Consider the following 16532-nt stretch of genomic DNA (forward strand, 5'->3'; position numbering starts at 1 on the left):
TATAAAGCTCTGCCAAATCTTCAAAGCTGTAATTCACCTGTCCTTCCTCTGTGTTCTCAAACTATCTTTACTTTTATTAAACCACTGCATTCCGCCTTATAGTTACTGTTAGCTGTATTATTTACCCTCCTCGGTTAAATGCCCCTTGAAGGCAGGGATCTTGTTTCATTCGTTTTTATTTCCCTCTGCCCCACAATATCAAAAAAGGGTAGTCTACACAACCAATGTTAAATCTGAACTTGGGAGAGTCATATCCAGTGACAATGCTGTTTGCACTATACCATAATCACAGTATATAGTCTATGTTTTTTCTCCCTCTATATTCCAAATCTAGATTAATTTAGCTCCAAGTCTCTCAAATACTCCACTTTCCCAAAGTTTCAAAAGCTCAAAAGGATGAAGAAAAGTATTCGTTTGTATTAGCCCCACATTCATAAAATTTAGAAAACAAAAAGCAAACATCTAGCCCTGATAGAACTTTAACATCCAAGTACAAATTCCTTTATTCTAGCAAAAACAATGTTCCCAAAACTCAATGCATAACTGAAAACCACACTGCTGCCAGCAGCCATAGTCCATGACAGTAACTGTAAACAGTCCAAGGGGAATGAGGAAGCATTTTAAATTATTGTCACTTAAAAAAAAAAAGATTTATTTATTTACTAATTTGGGGGGGTGGGGGTAGAAGGGGAGGGAGAGAGAGTCTTAAGCAGATTCCTGGGGCTCAATCTCACAACCGTGAAATCACAACCTGAGCCAAAACCAAGAGTTGGACACTTAACCAACTGCACCACCCAGGCGCACCAAATTATTGTCACTCTTACTACAGGATTCAGCCAATGAGAATTTATTTTCATACAGGAGTAAATTTGCATTTTATCATTAAATAGTGTGATAGCCCTAACTGGGAATTACCAGTTTATAAACTTTCTCTCTAAAATTTGTGAATATATCTACATGCTTAAATTTTCTAATTAAAATCATGATTTATATTTTATCTTCTCTTCCCCCTTAAAATATATTTAACTTTTAGATAAAAGCATAGTATAACTAATAAGTGAGTAACTACTAATATGAATTAGCACACAAATAGTGTTATGCAGCACCATTCCCAAAATATTCTACTTCCTATGTTTTTGTTTAAAACACCAGATGCTGAAGGTATTAAAAATTTGTTTTTACAAAGTATTAAAAAAAGCCTCGATAAATGTTCCTAATTATACCTTATTCTAAAACCAAGATACATATATATGATATTCATGGAACTAGATTCAAGTTAGCAAAATTAGCTTCAAATTTACAAAGAGATCTAACCGCATAGTCCATGGCTCTCTGCTAGCTGATTAACACTATATAACACTTTGTAGGCTGTTCCTCTATCATCTTTGTTTGCATCTCTACCATCTATAGCCCAATACCCAGCTAACATGATCATCCTTCTGAGGCTACCTAACTCCTTTTTTCTTGCACATGTGAATTTTAAGAGGAAGATGCAGACACTATCCAATCTCTAATTATTTCAATGCCTGTCCAGCTACCTTCCTCCATACTCTGTTCAGCTTTCTACCACTGTTTCTCTACTGTTATCTTAAGTACAGAAAAATGACAACAGTGTCTACCTTAACACCTTCTGTATACATCACAAAGACATCCAGAAAAGCTGGATCTTTACCAGCTTTGCAATTCTGAGATAGTGAATGCAAAGAAAGAACACAGTGTTTCAATATCGGAAGGACCACAGCACAAATTCATTGCTGTCCCACTTGATGCCTCTATAATTCTAATGCTTCCACATTTGATAAAAAAACTTTTTGTTGTGTTTTCTTTACAGTCAAGGTATAATAAACTGGAATACATCAAGCTGTTTCAAAGACACATAGAGTACTTTAATATCTTTCTGATAATGTAGAGCATTCATTAGTCATTTTCATTTTAAAAAGTGAAAGAAAAATCACTCAAAATATTGCAAATACGGAGACACCTTGATTTACATGAAGTCTCCTCTGTAACAACTTCTATACCATCTTCGTAAAAATTACGCATTATCATCAACCTATTTTGGCAGGGGTAAGATTATTCCTTTATTTCTCTTTTTCGTTGGAGAAGAAAAAGTTATCTAAAATATTATTTATTAATTTCCTATGTCACACCCAACCCCAAACAACTGACCAAGAAGGTTCTTTTTGGTCTGTAAATGTGTGGTATAATAGCAGGTATTTTTACTTTGAAATTTCATATCAAAAGTACATTTTTAATAGGCTAATGATATGACAAGTACTGTTTTGGAGTTTTTAAGTAGGATAATACTATATGTCTTACTGTGATACTATGATTTATAATAAGAAATATATATTTGGTCTTCATCAGTGTTCCTGGCACTAAAGCCCTCAGCTGTTCCTAAGTGTTGACAACTATAAAGGTGTCTTTCATTATGTTAATGAAGTGACTTTTGGAAAGCCCCCCCTAGGTCACCTAAGGCTGGGAGCTGGTTGCCAGGTGAAACAACCATGTGATTAGAGGACTGGAACTTCTGGTCCCTCCACTCACCCCAACTTTCAGGGAGGGGAGAGAAGCTGGAGATTGACCTCAGTAACCAATAGCCAATGATTTAATAAAGTATGCCTCATGAATATCCAAAATGACCAGGTGCAGAGAGCTTCCTGGTGTGAAGACGTGGAGGTACAGGTAGAGTGGCACTCTCCAAGAGAAAGCATCTCTTCCAACTGGCTGTTCCTGAGTTACATCTTTTTATAATAAACTGGTAATCTAGTAAGTAAAATGTTTCTCTGGGTTTTGTGAGTCACTCCAGCAAATTAAACAGGAGGAGAAGGAGGTTGTGGGAACCTCCAATCTATAGCTGGTAGATCAGAAGGGGGTGGGGGGCAAGGGGTGAAGTCTTATAGAACTAAGCCCTTAACCTGTGGGAATCTGATGCTGTCTCCAGTTACATAGTGTCAGAATTGAATTGAATTGTAGGACACCCTGCTGGTGTGGGAGAAATTACTTGGTGTGAGGAAAAACTCAAAAATTATAATTGTTGTCAAAAATCGACCTAACTTCTAAAATACATGTTAAAATATTGACATATAAAAGATGATATCTGGGGGCAACTGGGTGGTTCAGTCGGTTAAGCATCTAACTCTTGATTTCTGCTCAGGTTGTGATCTCAGGGTCGTGAGATTGAGCCCTGCTTCAGGCTCTGAGCTGGGCATGGAGCCCGCTTAAGATTCTCTCTCCCTCTCCCTCTGCCCCTCCCCCGTTCCCCTCTTGTTCCCAGGTATTTTGCTCCCCAAATATCCTGCATTTCCCAAATCACCCTTTCTTCACATACTACCTTAGACCCTTTATTCTCTAGAGATAACGACGTCAAAGAAAATAGAGGCCAGTAGGCATAATCTGTTCCAATTTCCCTACCCTACTTCAGCCCATCCTCACTCCTGTCTGTTCTTCTTCAAGTCCTTTCCACCTGAGGCCCTTCAAAATCTAACCACAACTTACATCTCTTATGTTACCTCCCTAACAGCTCCCCGCTTACTCTTGGCTCAATCATTTATTCCTTTTCTAGCCAGCCCCTTAACTCTTTTCCTCTGGCTTCTTCAATTCAGTCTACAAACAACAGTCAATTCCATACTTGTAAACAAATAAAAAACAACAAAGAGCCTTCTTTTAACCCTACTTCCTCCTCACACTACCTGTGGTTCCTCCTTCCACGGCTACCAAATTTTTAAATTGAGTTTCTACTGACTGGTTCTACCACCTCAACTCCAATTCACTTCTCACTCCATCATAATCTAGCGCCCTGCCTCCTCTACTGTCTGGGTTTTCCACTTTTCCCTGGCCCCAACTGCCAAATACAATGAATGGCTTACTTCAGGTCCTTCATAGCTCTCTTTTCTGTAGCATTGATATTGCAACTATTGCCCCTCCTTCAAGAAACTCTCCTACACCACTTTGCTGTAAGCTTCCTACAGACTCATTCTTCAGTGGCATTTTCACTAGTGCCCGAAGATGATGTACTTCCTTGGGTTCTTTCCTCCCCTAGCCTCTTTTCTTCTTATACTCAAGAACCCTCATCTACATTATCATCATAATCACTAAAATCATTGCTTGATCTATCTTCCAAATCTTCACTACTGGTCATATTATCCTAGAACAAAGTTAGGTAAACTACAGCCTTTGAGCCAAATCCAGCCCACAAGCCAAATCTAGCCTGCCACCTCACTTTATAAATAAAGCTTTATTGGAACAGCCACACTCATCTGTTTGCCTATTGTCTATGGCTGCTTTCATCTCCAGCAGAGATAGAGAGTTGTGACATAAATAGTATGGCCCTCAAAGCCTAAAAGATTTGGGCTTTGAAAAATATTATGGCCCTTTACAAAAAAAATTTTGCTAACGTCTGTTCTAGAAGGTAACACAAAGGAGTGCCTGGGTGGCTCAGCTGGTTAAGCATCTGCCTTCAGCTCCTGGGATCAAGCCCAACATCGGCACCCTGTTCGGCAGGGTGTCTGCTTTTCCCTCTCCCTCTGCCCCTCCCCCTGCTTGTGCACTCGCACACTCGCTCTCTTTCTCTCTCAAATAAGCAAATAAAATCTTTAAAAAAAAAAAGAGAAGGTAACATATGCCAAATAAACAGCCTTTGGACCCCAATGACAGTGCTATTAGTCAGACCATCCATCTCTGAGACCCCTGAGAGTTTTCTCATTGTTCCTCTCTAACTCCCTTCTCACCCTCACCAATCTACCTCCTATGGTGCAACTGAAGCTACAGTTTTAAATGCACAAAACCCAGGAGAGGTCTTTCACAATCTAGCCCCTGCCTACCCTGCCTATCCTATCCAACCTTCCAATCACTCCACCTGTAAGAAATACTGATTTACTTTATTCCCCAGAATATATCAGGCTGTCTCTTACCTCCAGGCCCACCCAAGATTTACTACCAAAGAAAGACCTATACAATTTTCCAGTTTCATCTTAAGGACAATCATCTCCATGAAGCCTTCTCTAACTCACCCATGCTGAGTCTTTCCCTATGTGCCCACTGTTCTCTCAACATACTTCCACTGTAAGTATTTATTTGGTTTTACATCATTTCCATATTAATCCACACATTCCTTGAGCAGGGACCCTGAGGCAGAGTAGAAGAATGGTTATTAAGGGAAGAGGGCTTTAAAGTAGGAAATCTAGGACTGAATTCCAGTTTTGCCTCCTCCTAGTTATATGTTCTTAAGCAAATTTCTTAACTCACTTTCTTCACCTGTATAATGGCAATTATGTGAGAATTATTTAGTATTATTCTAATAAGCATAGTGCCTTGTACATAGTGAGTGCTCAACAGTTATTGGTTATCATTATATTCAGTGTTTTATCTCTCATACTTAGTTCAGAATTCAAGTAACTGCTGAGTGAAATAACCAAAGCAAGCTAGTTCTGCACACATTATTTTCAGCTGCATACTGGATATTTCCATCTGAACATTTGGTTCCGCAAACTCATCATCTTTACTCCCAAACTGTTTCAATTACAGTAAGTGACCAACTTGTTAAGGTCTGCTCAGGAATTTACTGGTTTGAACAATGGAAGTCCCATGTCCTGAGAACTCCCTCAGTCCTGGGCAAACCAGGACAGCTGGTCACCTTATTACAGTTATGCTGCAAACCATAAAAACAGACTTGAGTTAGTTTAAGAAACAAAGGGGGGCAAAGGGGTGCAGGAGAATTTACTGAAAGAATATAGAGCAATTCACAGAACCAAAGGAAAAGCTGTAGAATCCAATCTATGAAAAACTCAGGATGAAAACAACTCTGCAGATCTAAGTGGTGGGAATTAATGAAAGATTTCTTCATAGTACTTCTGCCAAGGTGAACAACTTAGGCCTCAGTATCAGCTCATTTAAGATTTAAATGCCAGGGACAGCATTTAATTGGCTTTGTGTTAACCAGAAAGAGCAAGGCACTTTAATTAACTAAAGGAGGCAGGAGCACTTAGATTAAAAATCTCCCCAAAAGATATCCAATGGCAGAAGAGTACCCTGCAAAGAAAGGTCAAATCAGAATGTGGTTTCCAAAAGAAAGGAACTGAACCACATCAACTATTGCTTGAACACATCACGACTTTAAGACTCCATGACACAGTCACTGTTATTCATGTTATTTTTCTTTCATTTTGGCAAACTCCTATTCATTCTTCAAGACCTAGTTCAAGTGTGATCTTCTGTGTAACTTCATTCAATTTCCCTAGGTATAGTCACTCCTTTTCTCCATGCTCTCACAGTACTTTGCAAATTACGTACCTGTATCATAGAACTTACCATGCTGTACACAGAGTACAGCTCACCCTTGAACAACGTGGGTTTGAACTATGCTGGTCTACTTATACACATTTTTTTACAGTACTGTACTGTAAATGTATTTTCTCTTCCTAATGGTTTTTATAAATAACATTTTTTCTCTCGCTCACTTTAATGTAAGAACACAGTATATAAGACATACATATACAAAATATTTGTTAGCTGACTGTTTATGTTATCTGTAAGGCTTGCAGTTAACAGCAGGGTATCTGTAGTTAAGCGGGGAATCAAAAGTTATATGTGAATTTTTGACAGCACAGGGGTGGGCACTCCTAACCCCTGCATTGTTCAAGAGTCCATTGTATATGCTTAGGTATCAGTCTCTCCCACTAAACTGAGCAAGGACAATGTTATTTATATTTATTATCTTTGGCATTAACAATGCCTGCCCAGCCCATAGCAAATGATAAATAAGTGTTTAATAAATCTATTATCCAAGTCACTAGGCTGTATGAAGCATCAAATTAAAAGGGAAGAGAGGAACTACTACAGGTAAACACGCTGACATATCAAAGAGATAGCTGACGTGCAACAGAAGGACAGGCAAAAAAAAATTATGAAGAGCAAAAACTCCACAAACATAGAAATTAAGGATAAAATTCTGACAAATCTAAGAACCCAAAGGCATTACTTACATAAAAGTAAAAACTGATATCCGTATGCATAATGGTAATTCTCAAGAAACAAGAAAATAACTAAATTATATTCTATCTAGGAAGGCAGAGAAATATATAGGACACAGAAACACTGACATTTCAAAATAAAAGAAAGTTTGGTATGTAAACAAATAAACTCATAGCCCAGAAAACACAACCATTCAGAAAGACTGATTCCAAGTAAATATAGTCATGATTTTGTTTTACCATATTTTAACTATTAATGTTGGTATCCTAGGCTGTGACAAAATTTTTCTTAACAGCAAAACTGCACAAAGTACAGCCATATCCTCCTTACATTTTTACTATTGCTTTACCTTCAAAGTAAAGGAACAGAGACTAGGAATTGAGAATATAGCCAAATTCTATGCTAAGAAACCAAAGTCAACTTAGGGACAGTGTCAGTCATGGAAAGAGAATGTCACTGACTTTGAAGTTAGATTTTCCAGATACATTTTCTAACTCCTTTGCTGGATACCAAGAAGTCAGGTTACTCTTTCACTTCAAATGTTATCCAGTCTATATCACATTTCACCCAAATTACTAAAATTCATTTCACCAAATGTAGTGACTATGACATTACAACATTAAACTATTCTTTTTTTGAGGTATGGGGGAGAGAGAGAGAGAGAGGAAGAGAGAATCTTAAGCAGGGCCCATGCCCAGCTGGGCTCGATCTCACAACCCTGAGATCATGACTTGAGCTGAAATCAACAGTTGGACACAACCAACTGAGCCACCCCAGCATCCCTAGTCTTTATCTGAACTATCTTTATCTATTCTTTATCATCTGAACCCTCTGACTGATCTTTGTACACCACTGGGATATAGTCTGAAGTACACAGCATCACCAATGGAAGTATTTTTTTTTAATCAAAAATGTTTAAACTGAAGATAATCATGCCTCTAAAGCTAACCTCCAGTTTACAGAAAATCCAGAGGGTGTTAAGAAATAGGAGGAACAAGTTAAGCAATATCACAAAGAAACAGACAAATCCAGTAATGAGGACAGTTTATTAGGCTTAACCATATGGAATTGCTGATACTTGACCCAAAAATGGAAATTTCATGTGGTTCAACTTAATACAAGAAAACTGACCTGATTTCTTCAACAAATTAACAGCATTTATAAAATGGTGGGGGACAACAGCCAAAAGGTGGAAGCAACCCAAGTCCATCAGTGGATGAATGGACAAAATGTGGTACCTACATACAATTGAATATTATTCAGCCATACAAAGAAACAAAATTCTCACACATGCCCCGACATGGATGAACCTCGAAGACATTATGCTGAGAGAAATAAACCAGTCACAAAAGGACAGATATTGTATGATTCTACCTATATGAGGTTCTTAGAGTAGTCAAATTCATAAAAACAGAAAGTAGAAGGAAGGTTGCCAGGAACTGGGGAGAGAGGGAATGAAGAGTTACTGTTTAATGGAGACAGAATTTCAGTTAGGAAAGATGAAAAAGTTCTGAAGATGGAACAGTAAGGATCATTACACAACAATGTGAATGTACTTAATGCTCCAGAACTGTACACTTAAAATAGTTAAAATGGTAAATTCTGTTATGTATATTTTACTACAATAAAAAAAAATGTAAAGGAGACTTTGGAAACATAACCAAATGTGATCTGATCTTGTTTAATCCTGGTTCTAATGACCAAATATTAAGGGGGAAAAAAAAGTAAGGGACAACCAGGGAAATTTAAAATGTGGACTAGATTAGATGTTATTAGGAAATTATTGTGTCAGGGTGATACGGTATTTATGTAAGAATGCATTACTTTTTTAGAGAGGTAGCCTTAAGTCTTCAGGAGTAAAATGTCATGATATCATATATATAGATGGAACAAAAGATGGAACAAAGAGCTAACTGTTACTTATTAAAACCAAGTGATGTGCATATGGAATTTTACTATTTTCTCCACTTTACTATGTATTAGAATATTTCTATGATTAAAAAATAAGAGGAGCACCTGGGTGGTGCAGTCAGTTAAGTGTCTGACCCTTGGTTTCAGCTCTGGTTGTGACTGCGGGGTCTGGAGATTGAGCCCCAAGTCGGGCTCTGCCCTCTGCGTGGAGTCGGCTTGGGACTCTCCCTCTGCCTCTGCCCCTCCCCCACTCGCTCTTGCGCTCTCTCTCTAAAATAAATAAATCTTAAAAAAAATAAAAAATTAAGAAAAAATTTAAAATTATTTCACTGTGCATGTGTCTTAATCTCTCAACACTTTACCTATTATAATAAAAAGTTTGAACTTGATTTGGAAAGCAATAGGAAAAGGCACTAAAAGATTAAAAGCTTCGGTTCAAAAATGTATTTTAAGAAAATTATCGTGCTGGTGGTACCTAGTATAGATATATTTACTCAAGAAATATTTTAGTGCTTACTTTGTTCCAGCCACTGTACTAAGAGGTAGGCAAAGGAGATATACAGTCTATGTGCTCAAAAAGTTCCAATCTAGTAGGAGAAAGAGATAAAACATAATTGAAATACATTATCATAAGTGCAATGAGAAAGATATATTCAGGAGTGAAGAATGGTACCTAACTCAACTTGGGAAGATGAAGAGATTCAGAAAGATTTCTCATAAGAGCTAAACCCAGAGTTGAGTATTTAAAGAGGGGTAGGAATTAGCCAGGCAACAGGAGGCAGGGAAGGATATTCCAGTCAGCAGGATAGCCCTGAGAATAGAAATAGCACTGGCAAGCAGGGGAGGGCAGGATTCCAGATTATGTATAAGCATATAAGAAGTTCAGTGTTGCCAGAGCTTAAAGGGGCAGAGAGGGAGAGAGGAAGGAAAGTTGAACCTGGAAAAATAATCAGGTATCAGACTCACTGAAAGATCTCATGGACTGGAGAAAGAATATCAAATATCACTTTGGGGGCAACTTTTAAATTGCCAGATGATAAGTACTAAGCCTGAAAGTGGGCTGGAGGCAGTGAATAGAGAGGCAGGGCCAAAATCCAGAGACAGCACAGAGATTCAAGCTACATGACTGGCATCTGACTGAACGTGGACGATGAGGAAGGAGTCCAAGAAGCCTCTCAAGTTTCAAGTTCAGGTCACAGTGAGGGTGATGATGCCATAAACAGAAAAAAGAAAAAAAAGGCAGAACATAGCTTTAAACACTTTGGGCTTAAGGAGCTGATGTGATGCTCATGTGATTAATTTCCAGCAGATGCTTAAAACAGATTTAAGTCCCCCACACTGAAATGATAGTTAAAACTAATGGAGCGGCTTGATGTGGGCAAGAAAAGCAGTCTATAGAGAAGAGAGTCACAGACAGAATCCCAAGACATGCCTACACTCAAGAGGTAGGAAGAAGAGTTGGCAAAACCAACCAAAAAGGAGTAATCAATGAGGCAGAAGGACAAGGAGAGATTTTATGCCATTAGTGAATTCAAGTAAAGATAATTATAACCTATCTGCTGTGTGATATATAGATTCCTGAAAAACTTCATGGGCTGCAAAATTAAGAAGAAAGAGGGAAATATATCAAGATGGTTAGGGCAATAAGCACCTTTAAGACAGAACACGGGGTTAAATGGAGCCTAGAGGCAGAATATGGGTGAAGGGGCAATGTGCATACTCTTGGACTTGCTGTATTCAACTGTGTTTCTGTACTTCACGTGTTTGTGTTCAAGTGCTGTTACTTGGGAGTGCTAAACAGTTAACGTGCTGGTAAAAATCAACTCAAAAATCAAATATGAACCAACATGAATTCTGCATTAACTAACATTATTCCTCTTCAGCATTCAAGTATGAATTAGTTCATGTTACAAAAATACATTATAGCAGAACAGACTGTCAAAGGAGGGCTAGGCAGCAGTATCAATGCCATGGAGTCAACACCAAAAGAAATCATTGATGTCCTAGAATCATAGAGTACCATTGACTCCCAAATGTACAGTGTTTTAAGTATATTATCTAGTCTCTCTTCTCAGAATATTTATTAAATTTTATATACTCATCACTAAATGAGCACTTAAAGCCCAAGGTCTCTACCCTCAGTGAGCTTCTTTACAGAGCCCACATACTTTTTTAAAAAAAAAAATTTTATTTAAATTCAATTTAGTCAACATATAGTGTATTATTAGTTTCAGGGGTAGAATTTAGTGATTCATCAGTTGCATATAAAACCCAGTGCTCATTTTATCAATGCCCTACTTAATGCCCATCATCCAGTTACCCCATACCCACACCTACCTCCACAGAGCCCACATACTTTAACAGCTACACACACACAGAAGTTGTTGTAGATCATAGCAATTTATCCCAAAGAGGTAAAGGAAAATTTACTTAAGAAAGCTTTAGAGAGAAGAAAAAGACTACGGACTGACAGTACTAAGCATGTTACTGGTCAGTCAGGAAAGGCCCTATGAAGAACTTCTGCAGGTTTTTTTGTTTTGTTTTGAACTAGGATGCCATGGTGTGGCAGAATTATAAGCAACACACAAAAAAATTTCTGAAAGATCAACCCACAAGATACAATGGGAAGGGAAGATACTGGTGACAGGGAAACCAGGTGCACTATCATACTTAACACAGGTGAGACTGACAGTGGCCCAAACTAGCGTAGCTATAGTAAGTAAGGTCGGTATCAAAGGTAAAAATATGAGGGCTCGGGGCGCCTGGGTGGCTCAGTCGTTAAGCGTCTGCCTTCGGCTCAGGTCATGATCCCAGGGTCCTGGGATCGAGCCCCGCATTGGGCTCCCTGCTCCGCGGGAGGCCTGCTTCTACCTCTCCCACTCCCCCTGCTTGCGTTCCCTCTCTCGCTGTGTCTCTCTGTCAAATAAATAAAATCTTTAAAAAAAAAAAAAAAATATGAGGGCTCTTCAGATAACTGACCAATACAGAACAGTGAAGGAAGGGAAGAGACAGGAGTCAGGGATAAGGTTTCAAGCTCCAGCAACTAGGTAGTACTACTAAGCAATAGAGGCTCCAGAGAGAGAAGCGAGTTTGGTAATGCTGGTCAAATCTGCAGATGAGAAAACGTATATTATCCCCAGTATTAGAAACTTAAGCATAAAGTTTAAGTGTTAAGCCCAAGGATATTGGTTGTTATTTTTTGGTGAAACCAACTAACTAGCTCCTTACTAATAAGGAAACTTTGTAACAGTAAAAAGGAAAAAAAAAGGTAAATAAATCAGATGATAACTAAGATTTCAGAAATTTTTATTAGCAAGGTTCTAAAACACCAAGATAGGAATTTCTGTGAAATCACCAAGATTCCTTAAATATTTTCCCCATTAATTTTCAGATGTATTTCATACAAGTCAGGTCTGAGGCTCCATGCAGTGGAGAGACGGTAAAGAACATGAGCAAGAATTCTGTCATACTGCTTCACTATAAGCCTAGGTCCTGCCACTTACACCCTCCAACCCATGACGTAGGGCTAGTTACTTAAGAATCGTAGGCCTCAAGTTTCCTCAGCAGTGAATGTGGATAATAATAGTACATACTTCACAGTATTGTTGTGAAGACTAAATAATCCATATAAAATACTTGGTACAGGTACACTGCAAACAATAAATGTTAAGATTTTTAAAATGTTATTATTGTTACTGATAAAAATGTTACATTCTTGAGGTACACAGGAGCAAGAAAAAGCAAAGTTGACCTGGGTGGCAAACCTGGGTGGCAATTACCAGAGTGTTTGATTTATAAGTATTCATTAAATATTAAATGGAACATTTCCATTTCATGCACTTTTCTGTAAGTATATTGGAAAAGTTTTAAATACTTCTGTAAAAGGGAAAAAAGTCTAAGAACAATGCCTTACATAAAAAGGACTGGTATTAAAACACACATTCCAGAGCAAATGAAGATAATTAAGAGTTTCCTTTTCACAATGTATTCCCTGGTTTTAGCTACAAAATCCATTCCCCCATTCATGCTCCAAACTGCTATCGGTGATAATTACTCCCTCCCCTATCTGTACCTATAGACCTCAGGAAAAATTTCATCCCTTTTCTCTACTTGAGTTTTATGAAGAAGAGGAAGAGAAAGGAAGAAGAGGAGGAAGAGGAAGTTCAAATCCTATTTCCATGTTATGACCATCCCCAATTGCAATTTTTTTGAAAATTCCTCCTTCCATATGGGATAAGAGCATTATTCCTCCAGAACCTCCAGAATGTCCCCTGCCAGTCACCTTTTTCAATTGCTCTAATCATGTTGTACTTTCTAATTCACTCTGGAATAAATTCCTTCAGATCTCCCTTTCAAGGATCTCCCTATCAAGAAGTGTCCAAGCAACTCTTTGCCACAGATATATTTCTCAGACCACCACAGGCCATATGGAAGTCTCATCTCTTCACTCCCTAATCTATTCTTTCTTCTTTTTCACCTGAGTCTTCATTCACTAATTTCTTATGTGCCCTGTTCAAGTTTAGCACATACTTCCTATAAAATTCACCAACCTCTTTTCTATGAAGCCATTCTTGACTAGCTCTTCCTCCAACCTCTACCCATACACAATTTCCTGTGAATGGAACAGGTATAACTCTATACTTTTATTTTCTTTAGAAAATACGTATTTTATACTTGCACCTATCACCTTATTTGTGTATCAGCTGGTTGTATATTTTATCTTTTATCTATTCTATACGTGAAAAAGTAGGAATCACATCTCATAAAAGTGCATCTCACTGTTTTGAAATAGCCTGATAATCACAACTTCTACAGAGCTAAATTGTTGTGTAAGTTTCTGATTTAATACCGTTTCTAATGGATAAAACTAAGTTAGATACAGTGTCTAGTCTTGGTTATACCTAAATCCACAACAGAGGCACTTACTGATCAGATTTGACCCCAGTTTACCCTTTAGTCACACTCCCTTCTCTCTCAGCAGTCCTACTGCATTCTCTCAGGACTGCTCAATTACTCCTCCCACAAGCCTGCAATGCCCCTTCCTTGTGCCCTCCCTTTTCCTGCATTTTATCGGACCAATTTTCTTTCATCTTTCAGGATCAGCTTACTCCAATTCATCCACTAGGAATCAACCAGAACATCTCTCTTGACTGCTCAGCCCCAAGTTAGAATTTTCTCAGAATATACTTATTGATGTACTTCATTGTAATTATCAGTTTACTTTTCTATTATTCCCACTGAACTGTAAACTCCTTGAGGTACACGCTGAATTTTATTCTCTTTTCTATCCCCTAACATTGTCAGACATCCAATTGACAATTAGTGAACGAATGTTCATACCCACTTCATGACCTTGTACATGCTACATAAGCACTCTCACGTTTCCTCCCCTAAAGTACTTTCCTCCTGTAAAGTAGGGATAATGCTATACCTAGTTCATAAAGTTCTTATAAGGATTAAATGAAGTCCCATAAAGCTCTTAGTATAGTGGTCTGCCCCATAGAACTACCATTTGAACGTCTGCTATGCCTTAGTTACCCTAATGTATCCTGGGAAATGTAATGTTATGACCATTATTTTCAGGCTAAAAGGCTTGGCAAGTATGCCTCTTTTTCATGCATCCAGAAGTCGTCATTAATTACATTCTGATCATCAGCAAATATTTATTGCATACCTATTATATGCAGGAGCCCTTACGAGGTAGCACTGAGCTCCCAGAACACAATAATATAGACAAGTAATAAAACAAAAACCTGTACCAATATCCAAGAGAGGAAACAAATGTTATTAGTTCTTCTGTACAAACAATATGGGTATTTTTCAAACTACATAAGTTTTGCTTTATAATAGTGGTAAGCTTCAAAAACAATTACTGATGGGAAAAGTTCAAAATTAACTATCATCAAGTGGACCAATAACAGGAGGCAGTTCCAGAATTTCTTGTTGCTATTCGGAGGCAGTTCCAGAATTTCTTGTTGCTATTCTTAAGTTTCACTTTTGCTTAGAATTATTTCTCACAAAAGAAATTTAACCATGACCAAAATAGATAGATGACCTTTATTTGTGTTATTCAAATGGGAATTCCACAGTATTTCCTTAGGTTTTTTCCAATTAGCATTTAATTTTGTAGCTCTGAAAAATCGCCTGAGTTTTGTCTCTCTACAAAACTGAACGCCGACTGTTTTCCCACCACCTTCTCTCTTTAAGACAGGAAAAATGCTCACTTCTTAGTCACATTGGCCCTTTATCAAGAATTACAAAACTGCAAATCATGTCACCTAGTATTAGAAAAGGACGCTGTGGACTTAAAACCACGTTCTGCCTAACAAATCCAGAGGTCAGAGTCCCAGGGAAGTTTGTGCTGTATACTACATTGCTTTCAGTAGCTGCAGAGAGACCTCTAGCGCTGCCTCAATAAGCCGAGTTTGCAAATACTACCTGCTAATGTCATCTTAATGAAACAATGGCAACATGCAGAGTAGCAACGAACTAAGTGACCAAGATGTTTACAGTTTTGCAACCACTTGGAAATTGTACCAGCTTGAAGCAAGAGATATATACAAGGCCGTACGAAGCTATGTATCCAATTTATTCCGGTAAAACATGTCAAAGAAATTATTATCCTATGCACAATCCCACTACTAGAACGGCTAAGAAAAGAGGTCCCGTGAGCGGAGGTAGGAACGTCTCTTCCAAAGCCTCAACACAATAGATGGTAAACTATTGTCCACCTTCAGCTTGCTCCAAATGCCAGCAGTAACAGGAGTATGAGCTGGAATAGCTCAGCAGCACTGGTCCAAAGGACTGGACTGGAAACATGAGAAAATGGTCCTGGCGCATCCTACCCTCCCCCATTCACCACCCTCAAACAAGTCAGTTACCCGGCTGGTCCCCACCCCCCTCTGCGGGCCGCCACCGCCCGCCTGGGCCCGGCTCGCAGGAGATATGCGCGGGGACCCGCACAGCCCCGGCTCCATGTGCGGCAGCGAGGGGGCCGCGCCGGGCGGGAGGCTGCACGGGCAGCCGGCGCGAGTCGCGGCCGCCCCCTCCGCGGTGCGGTCGACGGACCAGGGCGGCAGCATCCCGGGCCCGCGAGGCCCCGGCCCGCGGACCCCGCCTCAGCTCCACATCCCTTCCTCGCCGACAGCAGGCCGCGCCCGCGTGACGGGGCCGAAAACCCGGCATTTCCCGGTCCCCGCTCCGGCAGTTCCGGACGGCGGCTGCAGACCGGCCCGCGGTCCCGTCGCCCGCTCCGCCCAGCCCGGGGCCGCGGTGACGGGAGGCGGCGGCCAACTCCGACCCACCGCGAGCCGGCGAGAACCAGCCCGGCGTCGGCCCCCCGCCCCTCCCCGCCGCCGTGGGGCCGGCGCGGCCAGGCGGGCCCAGACCACGGAAGCACACTCACTTCCACATCGCGGCCCTTGTTCTTAAAGCTCTTGATGCGGTGGTTCTCCAAGCCCGGGTTCTCGGCCATGGCTGCGCGCGGCTCCGGCGGCGGCTACTCCTGCGGCTGCGGCGGCGGCGGCGAGTCTCGGCGCGGGAGGGGGAGGTGGGGGAGGGCGGGAGGGGATGGGAGGGGGAGGGGGAGAGGAGAGCACGTTCCGTGACGCCTCCGAGCGCGAGGTGGCAGCAGCGCCAGGGGAGGCGCA

General features: G+C 40.0%; 1 protein-coding gene across 1 annotated transcript in view; it reads right to left on the reverse strand.

Moving 5' to 3' along the window:
- KPNA3 (karyopherin subunit alpha 3) overlaps positions 1–16449 on the reverse strand; it is a 101141-nt gene extending 84692 nt beyond the window's left edge. The window contains exon 1 of the mRNA XM_036104615.2: positions 16289–16449. Within this exon, the coding sequence (XP_035960508.1) occupies positions 16289–16357 (69 nt within the window). The 5' untranslated portion in view covers positions 16358–16449. The remainder of the gene's footprint in view (positions 1–16288) is intronic.
- Between the last annotated feature and the right edge of the window lie 83 nt (positions 16450–16532).

The sequence above is a fragment of the Halichoerus grypus genome, chromosome 4, assembly GCF_964656455.1.
Source record: "Halichoerus grypus chromosome 4, mHalGry1.hap1.1, whole genome shotgun sequence".
Classification (NCBI taxonomy): domain Eukaryota; kingdom Metazoa; phylum Chordata; class Mammalia; order Carnivora; family Phocidae; genus Halichoerus; species Halichoerus grypus.